The following is an 11971-nucleotide window of genomic DNA, read 5'->3' as shown; positions in this document are numbered from 1 at the left end:
GGAATTCCTCATTAAGCTATTACATAAATGATTTTTAAAGTACCAGGTAAAGCAGGACTCCAACCGGGTGGGCTTATAGAACCGACTACAGCATAAGAAGTTAAATGAGAACAGAATTCAGCCTTCAGTGATCTTCAGTTCCTTAAGTGAGATGTCAGACACAAGAAGCTTGGGAGACATTGTTTCTTCAATACTTGGTTTTCATGAGTTTTTAAATTGAGGAAAATAAAAAAACCACAAAGAAATCTCCAAACTTACTGGTCTTTGTCCAGCACACAGAAAGAGTCCAAAAAGGGGAAGTTGGCAGCTATACTTTCGAAGTCTTCCTGAGAAATGTAGCCATCGTGGTCATGATCGTAGTTCCTAAAGACAGACTGTGAAAAAAAAAAGAAATAATTGTCCTAATATCTAGCCTATCCTGAATCTATACCAGCTCTTCAACCTTATAACTACATGTAACTTAATGTTCAACATTACTAATCAGATGCTCTGCTGCCTTGTTTTATTCCTTTTATTCCTACTTGGTACTTCAATATACATATTTATTGGACTGTAGGGGAAAAAATGGCTAATTTTTAAAGAAAACTTGCCCTCAGTATTTATCTAGTGATGGTCCTCCACAACTTTTTAGGCATAATCATTCATGCTTTATTTTTCTTCTTTATTGGAAATGTCACTAAAATTCTGCCCCACGTTACATATTCCCTTTGCTTCATTAAGTATGCTTTTTAATCACAAAAAAGGAAATAAAACAAAACCAACCCAACAGCAGCTTTCCCATGAGTATTTCAGATGTTTTTGGCTTCACTTCTCTTTTAGTTGGTCACCTCTGCTCTGCCACAGTACTGTTTCAATCTGATTTGTTTACTAATACTTTGACATCCAGATCACAAGCACTTTGTATCTAACAACCACTCCCTCCCATCAACCCACCCCAGCTTGTCACTAAGTAAAAACAGACATGGGATCAAATTTAAAAGGTTGTATAAAGTGATGGAAGCCCTCCTTAGCCGCTAAGGGATTACTACATTCTGTCCTACTGATTGCAGAGATGTGCAAGGGGTGTTAAAGCTACGTGTGATGCTGATGGGAAAAACATGAGTGTCAAAGCCAACATGACTATCTGAAAGACACATACTGAAGCACAAACTCTCTCATTAGATTAAGATTTGGTTGACAAAGACAAGAATTTAATGTACTGAGACCTCTGAAAGGTGTTTGCGTTGTCCTTATTTTAATGAGAACGTGATGAAGCCAATTTCTAAGCACCTATCAAATGACCTGTAACCGATGACTGGCAGACCTCAAAAATACATCGTCAAGAAGGAACCAATACACAAACCCAAGTAGTATTCAACACTTCTAGTAATAAAAACAATGCCTTAAAGCACAACTCAAAGCAGCTAGTAAATGAAGAAGATTAGCAAAACGAAGACAGCTGTACAGAGTGGTGTGGGCCTCTTGGTAAGCTGTATCATAACAGCCCCAAACCATGTTTTAGTCCTGTCAAACTCAAGACCATACATCCTGAACCAGGCCAAAATTGTGGAATGGGGGACTGCATCTCCCCCACCCACAGGAACAAGAACAACCCTCCACCCAGCACATTCTAGAAAGATTAAGGAGTTGTGACAGACTTCCTATTTAAACAAGCTATCAAAGAGAGGTTTGGATGTGGAGTGATTTTTATCAACACATATGGCACGGACGAAAGCAATACAGGAAGAGCATGTGCAGTTCTGGCATCCCACATTAAGAGAAAAATGAAACTTTTTTAAAAAAAGAGCATGTACAAAAAGTAAACCACAAGATATATTTGAAGTCTGAGTGAGAGAACTGAAGACTTTTCTTAAGTTATCTTAACAACATAACCCAAATTAATGACCTGTAACACAGACGAGGTCAGCATTTAATAGTTCTTCCCAGCCTTAGTTATTAATTTGTAAAAAGTAGAAGGAAATCTTGCTTCATTATCTACAACACATTCCTGGTTCCTCTGCGTGCTGCTCACATCACTAAAAGTCCCTTACACACCAGCACAACAGGGGTCAGTCTCTCCAAAGGAACCTGGTAGTGTTTGGTTTTGTTTGCATTACCTAACACGTCACCTTCCAAACTGAAGCTGGAAGATCCCAGCTGTAATTCTTCACGACTTCATGCCCAGATTTTTAAAGTGATACCAAGATAGTGCTTTCTTTACCATATGTAGTGTGCTCTGGACAGTCAAATGACAGCAAGTTGAAAACCAGCAATAGGGTTTCCAGAAACCTTCTCTGGACCTAGTAATGTGTGAGTCCTTGTTTCTGAGTATTTTTGTTTCCAGCTGTCTGTTACCAGACATAAACTGGGTGATGAGAGCTGCAAAAACTCAACTTTGCCCTCTGAATTTATATTTGCTAATCAAACCTATTGAACAGCAGCCAGGCTTTGTATGCTCCTGGAATTTTGCTCCTTTGTATCGAGAAACCTGCTTACTAATCCCACCACTGATTGCAGGAATAAAATAAATATTTCTGAAAGTATCAATAAAGGCTCAAATTTGTTATCGGATGTCTGAAATTCATCCCAACCCTAACAATCTCTTGAAAAGCTTGAAATTAATTATAATGATGACAATATCAAAGCTATTGTTCTCTTTGACCAGTATATTCTTCCAAATACTTACATCCACCAGCTTTCGTATGTGCTTGTTAATGACGGTAGGGTCGGGTTTTGGTACCACTCCAGATGCCCACTCCAGTGGCACTACTGGCTTGTTAGGGGTTGTCGGGGAGGTAGGCTGCTGAGAGATGGATCAGAACACAAAGATTTTAAAATCTGTATTATGAAGTTGAATTTCCTGCTAAAAGCAGCTCTATATGTCAGAGCTACAACCACAAACTACTGGAGTCCCTGTGCTGTAAAAACATGCTTAGCAAAACATCAGGCAAGGTTTTAAAGGGTTGCTTGCCCCTGCTAACAGCTTCAGTTGGGCTCTCCGTGGCACCTCGCAACTACCCTGGCAGCAGCAGTGCCCAGCGAGCTCAGAAGCAAAACCAGGCACTTTCCTCACTACTGTCTCCAAAGGGTTCAACAGCAACGAGTCTCAGAGGAAGGGGGAAGGAAGGAGAGCCTCTGGACACAGCGGGCATCAGAAATAGGCAAGCCCAGAAACCTGCTTTTCTCCTTCCTGGTATGGTCCCCAAGGAACTCGCCAACACGATGCAGCCTGGCCCCAGCACCCTGTCGGAAGGACCGTGCCCAGGAGCCACCCGAGGGACTGTGGTGGCCTGGATAAGTTAACGCTCCTGCTCTGTGTGGCACCAAGAAGAGGGCAGGATGCAGAAGCGGGGACAGAATCGTGGTCAGCCATCCCACTGGTTTCCAGCCAAGACGTGCTATGACGACATGGCAGGGAAATGCCAATGCTGTAGTGGAACAAGAGCGAAATCTTTCCGGGCAGGGACAGGAGCAAATTTACAGTAGGCCTGGATGCACAGCTTAATTCATCTAGGCAGCCTGAGCAGAAAGGGGCTAGCCTTTGACTTGCTCTCCTGATAACACCAGCTAGACTATTTTATTTTGAAAACAGCTTGGTCCTGATGAAACGGTAGCTGACAGCTCACTTGATGCACAGAGCAAACAGCCCGACTCCCTCCACGCCACTACGGTGCTTTGGGAGAAGCTCTGGCACGCAGCTTGGCTTGTTCAAGTGGAAAATATAGGACAAACCTGAACACAGTTTCGGGTAAGGCTTCAAAAACCACCAGGCAGCATGAAAAATGCTGCAAGGCGTACTGGCCTTCTCCTGCATCTGCCACCGGACAGCCTGCAGGTGAAGCAGTGTCAAGCAGAAAAATTTCAGCATGGTGTGGATCAGAAGGGAGATGGCCCACAGGCTCAGAAGGCCCCTGCATTAGCTGATGAGCAAGAAATCTGGGTGCCATCTGTCTCCCTCTGATATGCTGTGAGTTGAGAGGGAGATCATTAAGCCAAATGTTACAGTTATTATTGTGTATAACAAAGGTATTGTAGGCTTTGACATTGAGATGAAAAATGGTCACAAGGTCATACTCTACCATGTTTGGTAGGGAAAAAAAAAGAAGGATGTGTCAGTGGGTTGCTTTATTCATTTCGGTTTTCCTTATTCAATTGTCAGAACAGCTTTTATCGGTTCCTCAATGGCTCTTGACTCATTATACAAATTTACACAGGTAAGTTTAAGGAAGAAAAAAGTCCCTATATCCACAGAATTCAATTCCAACAGGAAATACAGTGAACCTGGACATCCAGCTCTATATGCCAAAAGCACTTACAGAATGTTCTAAACCTAAAATTAATGTCACCACACAGTGATGGACCAACATGCTGGCAAGTCTTTTTGCTCTAAAAATATGCAGAAATGCAGCAATCTTTTAGAGATGACATGTTGCATGATAACATGCAACATGCCAGTATTGTGATATTCTTACAGCTATGGTCAGAGAAGAAATTTGAAATGTGCCTTCTCTTAAAAAAATATCTTAGACTAAAGGGACTCAAAGCATCAGTATCAAAGTGTCAGAGTGGTGCTAGACTACCAAGTCCTCACAGAGAGCTTTTAACTCCTGCTGGTCCGAGTGTAAAATGGCAGAATGAGACTGAATCCTCTGGAGCATTCCTCTTTATTCTGGGCTATTTAATTTGAAGCCTCATTCAATTTTTATGTTTTTTGACAAGCTGCAAGCTTCATGTTACTGCCCACTAGCCAAAGGGAAATGTCAGTTCCTCCTATTTCACTCATAGACTCGTATGAACAACCATAATTTTATTTATGTATTTGAAATGCACACTATGAGGACAGGTACTAAGCAGTGTCCAGAGACTACCTAGCTGAGTTTATTCAATGTTCAGAAACACTGTATCTGGTCATGCTGTTTGTGATTCTGCCTGTATCTCCTGTCTGTTTCACCAGCACAGGGCTAATGGTATCGTAGACTGAAAAAGCATTTTCAGATGGATGCAAACATCTGTGTATTTTGGCGTTGAAATAAATTCTATTCAAAAGCAATAAATCTATGTAAGTGTGTCTTCAGTGCCATAACTGTACCAGGCAGAGTTGTCTTCTAGCCAATAGCTGTACTAGCAAAAACTCCCAACAAGAAGGTAACTAATGTGCAGGGAAAAGCAAGACAGTGTGACAAGGAGACGCTATACTACAACTGGCGGTCAGTCTTCAGTATTTTTTTAGGCTGCTACATTGACTGAAGAGTCTCCTCCCAGTTTTAGCAGAATGAAAGTTTTGCTCAAGTCCGCGTTGACAGCAGGCTTGTATGCTAACAGATCAGCTCCACTTTTGCCTCGAAAATGACAGCAGCAGCATGAGGCACTTCCTCTGCAGTGCACCTGCACAGGAGTTGTACCCGTACAACAATAAATCAAGGAGCAGTTGGAATGATATAACTGTGCTGTCACGTTGCCGTTGACAAATTTTTCCACACACAAAAGCTCTACAGATTCTTTCCCCTCTAATATAGCTTGTGTGCTTTGGCACTCCATCAAAGAGAAGTATGCTTCAAATAGTCCGGCTTCTGTCGATTCAGCTGTAGCTTTTTACCCATCAGTGTGCTGCAACAGCTCAATGTCACTGGTTATTCATTGATCGTTATGCAGAAGTCTCCCACAATTGCTGGGTACTGTTACAGTTCACAGCCCTGTTTATATTGATTTTGTCCTTCTTAAAGCTCAGGCTGGAGATCAAAGTGGCAACGTGATAATTTTCTTCATTTACAGTAGTGGCCTATTGGTCCTTCCACAGCATAGAGCTGTAACAAACCAGGTTTGCTGGCAGTAATGGGAGCACGAGGGAGCCAGAATTACTGCGATAAATGGGAACTGTTGTGGTCAAAGCATATCCAACAAGGACTGGAGACTCAGTAACGAAATCCCAGGTGTTCAAACTGAGTTAGTGTTGACTATGGAAATATTCAATAGCTTCCTTACTATTGTTCATTATCCACCAGTGAAAGCACACACACATAGTCCTCAAACTGGTCTCCAAGAGTGATAAACCATCTCAAAACCCAGAGAAGCCCTATACTTGGAAATGAAGGGGTTCTGCTTCCTTGCTTGCTTTTAAGAATACTTCAAAAACGTAAGAAGCGCTGCAACGAATCACCTCAGACTACTGGACTCTGGTCTCACACCCTGCTAAGCATTTCCAGCCACCCTTAGTTTCTGCTGATGTCAGACTTGAGAGGGCTCAGCCTGAGAGCATCACGTGCTGCAGCCTGAGAGCATCACGTGCTGCATATGACAGGTAATAAGGATGTTAATGCACTGATGAAATGCTCAGAGGGAAGAGGAGTCCCCAGACTTTGGAAACAGAAGAGAGAGTAATACATCAAATGAAATTCAGCTATTAATGAGAAGATTTATCTGTATCCTCAGACTTGAAAAGCATAATGAAAAATGCATCAATGCAGCATTATCTTTAGTTGCACATACTAAAAAAAAAGTAATATCTATTCTGAGGTGTTTAAACATTGCTTGAGAGCCCAAGATACAGCCAATTCTCCATAAGCAAACAGTTTTTAAAACACTACAGCTAATGCTGTGCCTTACCTAAAACAAATCTTTGGACTCAGTGTTGTTTTATAAAACTGCACTAGCATCCAGAAAATGAAGTAAGGATCACGCAATAAATAATTGATGTAAACTTACAAAGGATATCTTCACATAAAGCGGAACTGTGTTTTCCAGGACTTGCAGAGGTTTTGTTGAAAAATAATTAGTATTGAAGTCTGGCATGTTTCACTATTTACTTCTCCCAATATGCACTAAAACCTATAAAGAGTGACTGTGTTTACTATACAAGCATAAAAACTAAAAAGCTTTATCTGAATACGAATAAGGAAACACATTAACTGCCATTTAAAAATTTAATCAACTGCATGCAGACAAAATAAGCAATATGTCAAAATGCAGGAAAAGATGACCTACAGATTTGGAGTTCCTTGGTTCCAGCACCAGCGAGAGCTTGTAGATATCATCCTCAGTGTGATAGAGATCCAGGGACAGCTATGTGTAAGAAAGAGGGAAAACCAGTAATATTTATTAGACTGGGTTGGATATGACAGGCTTGTAAGCAGAGATATACCTCCCACTGAAGCTAAAAAAAAATTTTGCTACTCAAGAGCTCAGGATATACACGAAAGCTGCGTGCAGCTGCTGGGAAAGCAGCTTTTCACAGAGCTAACGTAACCCAGGCTGGTGAGCACACGTTGCTGTTCACGCCTGTACCGAGCCCAGCAGGCGCTGTACTCGAGGGCTGTCACAACCTGCATCCCAACATGTCGAGTGAGAGAGGCTGCGTGCTGACCTTCTCCAAAGAGGGACATTGGCACCGAAGACCACCCTTATGCAAAACACTTTCTGCTAGCAGCTCAGTGGTAATGAGAGATCTCAGAGAAATCACCGGGTGAATACAAAAACTGCAGGAAAGAAGTTGTAAAGGGGCTAGGCTAGAAGGACTTCAGACTGTGTTCTGGTCAAATTTTGTTCCTGAAGAAGGGCCAGAGTACTGCAGCTCTTCTACAGAGATCAGCCCGTGCAGCAATAGCCTCTCTGGAAAGCCCTGGGCACTGCCACAGGCCCAGGAGACACAGGCCAGGTTTGGCACCGCTGTTGATGCAGCAAAGTGCTCCCTGAAGAGCAATCCGAGTTACTTTAGCCCGGCTTGGCCTGTTCCCGATCCCCCCTCAGCAAGTAAGGCAAATTCCCTTTCAGCTGCTGTTTTTAGATAAATGAAGGATTTTTCTTTCATGTTCTCATTCTTGTCCCTGGAGGTTTTAATGAGGAAAAAGAAGGGACATAAATACACTTAAAGTAAGATTAATCTGTTTGTTTTTACTTTGGCAGCTGGGGTCTTGAGCCGATGCAGGTCTGCAGTAAATTCCTCCTCTTCTGGAGTGATGAAGGACAAAACTAATCAACACTGTGGCTAATGTTTTGCAATGAGAGGAAACGAACATTGCATGTTTCCTGTGATCATGTCCCTACGTTAATTGGTTTTGGAGTAATTGACATGATTTGAAGTTATCATCTATCTTGCAAATCCCCAATTAAGCTAAGATTGAGTTAAAAGGATGTTTCCCAGCAGGCAGATGATAGAATTACTACTGACTAAATGACTGTGACAGAAGGTTATTTTTAGAGAACCTGAAGCGCTGAATTAGTAACAAGCAGGACCAGCGACACCGCACTGCAGAACCACCTCTAGGAACCACCTTCTTTTAGGCAGAATTTTGTGCAATGAGCAAGACAGGAGTTGTGCCCTTTCCTCAGATAGGTACACATCCCAGAGCGAACACATGGCTTTAGAGATGGCTGGTTATTACATTATTCATTTTGTCTAGCTGTAACACTATGCTGATTTTCGCGCTTTGTAATTTGGTTATGGGCACCAGTGAAAGCCTGAGCATCCTGCAGGTTCCTTCACCCAGCCAGCATGCTGCTGTCACGGGGGAATGTAAGGACCTGTCCTAAAGAGAACGTAGGTCCAGTAACTGCTGTAACAAATATTGTTCATGTACTTAGTTACTCAGTGACTGTATTCTTAGGTTCCTTGGTGGTATGAAATAAACAGAACTCAGTTGGAGCACATGATATTATCAGGTCAGGCTGGGACTGACAGCAGAATTGCCAGTTCAAAAGGCCTTGCCCTGTTCCTACTAAAGAGCACAGTTTTCTCAGCAGGCCAGGTGAGCAGGGTGTGGGTTTGGGGATGGAAATGCATTAGTATTTACTGAGCAAGTTTGTATCTCCCCCTCCCTGAATTATCTGACCTTATCATAAGCAGCAGTTATAACTTCATTAGGCACAATGTGTAAGCACACAGTGGACAAGGTATTGTCTGTACAAAAGTTTCAAATACTAGCAAAAAAATTACAAGCATGATGACCCTGCAGTTATATAAGCTCTCATTTTATATTTTATTTACAGTTTTGCTTTGATGGATAAAGGTGCAATAAGAGTTTTCCTAGGACAACCTTTACAGTGGGTGGCAGTTTCCATTCTAATTTGACTTTCATTGCTGTCCTATTTTTCCAAGAATCTGGGGGGGGTTGAGGAGGGTGGGGGAGTGATCAGGAAGGCACGACTTTTTTTTTTTGTAAGTAAGTGGAACTTACCGAAGTTAGGGATGGTGACTTTCAATTTGATTGTTTAGATATTTCTCATTCTCTTCATTAGACTGTACAAATGACTGGGACTTTCCAGTCATTTGCATACAGTCTCAGAACAGGTTAGATAAATAGCTGTTGAGACCTAAAAATAGTGGGGGGAAAACTGGTGGCACCAAATAAGTTCTAATGCAGTTAGTATAAATACACTGTAGTCTAGTTGAGAGACTGAGATCCACCTCCAATCCACAGAAAGTGATGAAACATTTACCCACAGACTTTTATTCACATTGTGAAATAAAAACAATGTAGAAATACTGCACGGCAGGTAAGGAAATCCCTTAAGCATCCTTAGCAAATGTAAGTTTTCTAATGATGAAAATGCCATTAGAGCTATTATTCCTCTCTGGTGCACTGCCAAGCTCGTGCTTAGGTCCTCTTCTACTACTTCTACTTCTTAGCTCCAGGTTTCAGATGCCAGGGACTGGTACAGAACCGGGTACAGAGTCAGTGGAGATGGAGCGAGTGTGGCCAATAAGGCAGGAAAGGAGGAAGAACCACACAGACTAAGAGCAAGCATGCCCTAAGAAGTGAGTCCACCTTCGTGTAACACACTCTGGCTCACCAGCAGCTGAGTTGCGGCACGTTTACCTCTCTTGCCCATATAACTCAGACTCATTTACACATGACAAGGGAGGACTTGCATCACTAGAGCTCCCTCTCAGCTTTTGCAATCTCCTATGCAGGTAAACCTGGCATCTGTCTCACTGCCCTCCATACAGCAAACCTTTGCCTTATTTGTGGCATGTTAACTTCCATGCAAAATATTGGCTTCTTTCAGCTACTTGTTTAAAGCTAAAATTCTGTGAGCTAGAAGCTGGTTTTTTTATGCTGACAATAAGATGGGGGGGAGGGGGAAGTAGAATTCTAAGTTTGTGTGCAGACATTTAAGGGAAGAGGGAGACCAACTTTCCAAAATGCTGATCATTCAGCAGCTACTACTGAAGCCAGAGAGACCTCTTGTTCCCCATTCACCCTTTTGGTCTATACGCACAATAGCATCTGAAAAATGCCTGTAAGACCCTTGACCAGGTGGCCTGAAGTTTACTACCAAGCCCTCTTCCCAGCTTTTAAGCCAAGCTCTCACTTCATAGCTTTTAACACAGTCTCCCCAAATGTCACCATTTCCAATCCACTTGAAAGGTATCAGCTCCCCCAGAGCGGATAGGGCTCCACCACTGAGGAAAACAAAAACCAGGGCAAATTCCCACATGCCCGTGAAATACCCATTTTATCTTTTTGTGCAAGTTGTTGGACTAGCAAACCAGCACCCAGTGATTTACTTGTCAAGCAAGCAGAGGCCAGGCTGTTAGCACTTGCTAAGTGTGGTGTAAAAGGCAACACTGAAAGGGATGGAGGCCAGGCAAGAGATTTACACATTGCTTATCACGACAAAACACCTACTAAAAGCTTGCCCGGATAGAAGCGGCTTAATGGGAAAACAGCAGAAGTGAACAAATAGTTGGGTCAGCTGATTCACACGCAAATGAAAAGCACTCTACGCGTTTGTACACATTTACTAGTTCTGAAAGGGAGTTTCTCTAAGTAAATTAAAGATGAGCAAAATTTTTCAGTTTACATTAGAGAGGGAAGACCTAGCAATAAATAGAATAGTTATTTCTTCAGGCTCTGAAAACTGAGGATGACTTTGGCAGCAAGGGAGGCTAAACCTGCTAAAAGACTGTTTGCACGTAGCAAGGTCAACTATTTTTAGTCAGCAGTTCTTGTCAGCTTTGGGCTGCAATCCTAGCTTTTCTTCTCCCCTTTCTCTGACCCCAGCCTATAACTTAAAACTCTCTTATTAACAAAAAACCTGACAGAAACATTTCATCTACTATGTAAGTTCATTATTACTGTTTAAGAGACCACTGTAAAAAAAAGTATTGTATTCAAATGTACAGATAAGGACAAAACCTACATACTGGAAGAAAAATGAGAATATTCATATTATGACAGGTACCAAAATTCTGGCGCAGGAACTTTTTGTAGAAATTTGGTTTTTTGTTTTCCAGGAGTCACCATCTTAAATCAAAACTCCCACACTATCAAATGTACTTGACCCACAACTACATGTCCAGTGACTACTATGAAGACAGAATTACCCTGGAAAGGTTTTAGGATACCTACAGCTGTCTACCTAGGATACCCATGGCTGTCTCCATCATGACTAAAAGGTAAAAGGAATCATGCTAACAGGTAAAAAGCAGCACAAGTTAATTTTAACCCGTGATCAGGTCTGGAATCAACATTGCAGCATGCAGCTTCATGTATTTACAATATCAGATTGGCTCAACTGTAACCAAAGTCAGCAGAGTTATATTAGGAATTAATACATCAGAGCATTGTAAATGAAAAAGTACCCGTCACGTACTCAATTACTTCTCCTGGTAAATTAAATATACTGAATTAAATACGAAAATATAAATAAAATCCCTATCATTTTGCTGAAAACAAACAAACCAAGGAAAATATTTTTAAAAAAGGAAAAACAGAGACACTGTATAAACTCAGGTTGATACAATGATGGATATGAACCTGCAAGGTCTTACAAAAATCTGAAACTTTCTGCTCCTTTTGGAAAGCAGGCTGCCACCCAAAAGAGAGAAGAACAGCTAATGAAAATGTCAGCAGCAGTTCAGCTTCCATCTCTCACTTCACATTGTCTAATTTCTGCCCTTTTGGGCTCAGTTTCTTATTGCTCAGTTCCCTAAAGCCTGAGGTTCCACTTCCCCCTACTCACAGCCAAGCTTGTAAGAAACTGTGAACTTTCC

At 41.8% G+C, this 11971-nt stretch overlaps 1 protein-coding gene across 1 annotated transcript in view; it reads right to left on the bottom strand.

The window, feature by feature from the left end:
- Positions 1-11971, bottom strand: part of RASGRP3 (RAS guanyl releasing protein 3 (calcium and DAG-regulated)) — a 31880-nt gene that overhangs the window by 8751 nt on the left and 11158 nt on the right. The window contains exons 9-11 of the mRNA XM_009331052.1: positions 6961-7038; positions 2666-2782; positions 259-374 (exon numbers count right to left, since the gene is read on the bottom strand). Coding sequence (XP_009329327.1) covers positions 259-374; positions 2666-2782; positions 6961-7038 — 311 coding nt within the window. The remainder of the gene's footprint in view (positions 1-258; positions 375-2665; positions 2783-6960; positions 7039-11971) is intronic.

The sequence above is a fragment of the Pygoscelis adeliae genome, unplaced genomic scaffold (assembly GCF_000699105.1).
Source record: "Pygoscelis adeliae isolate BGI_AS28 unplaced genomic scaffold, ASM69910v1 Scaffold218, whole genome shotgun sequence".
Lineage (NCBI taxonomy): Eukaryota > Metazoa > Chordata > Aves > Sphenisciformes > Spheniscidae > Pygoscelis > Pygoscelis adeliae.
Note: the sequence above shows the minus strand (reverse complement) of the source record. Positions and strands in the feature narration are given on the sequence as shown.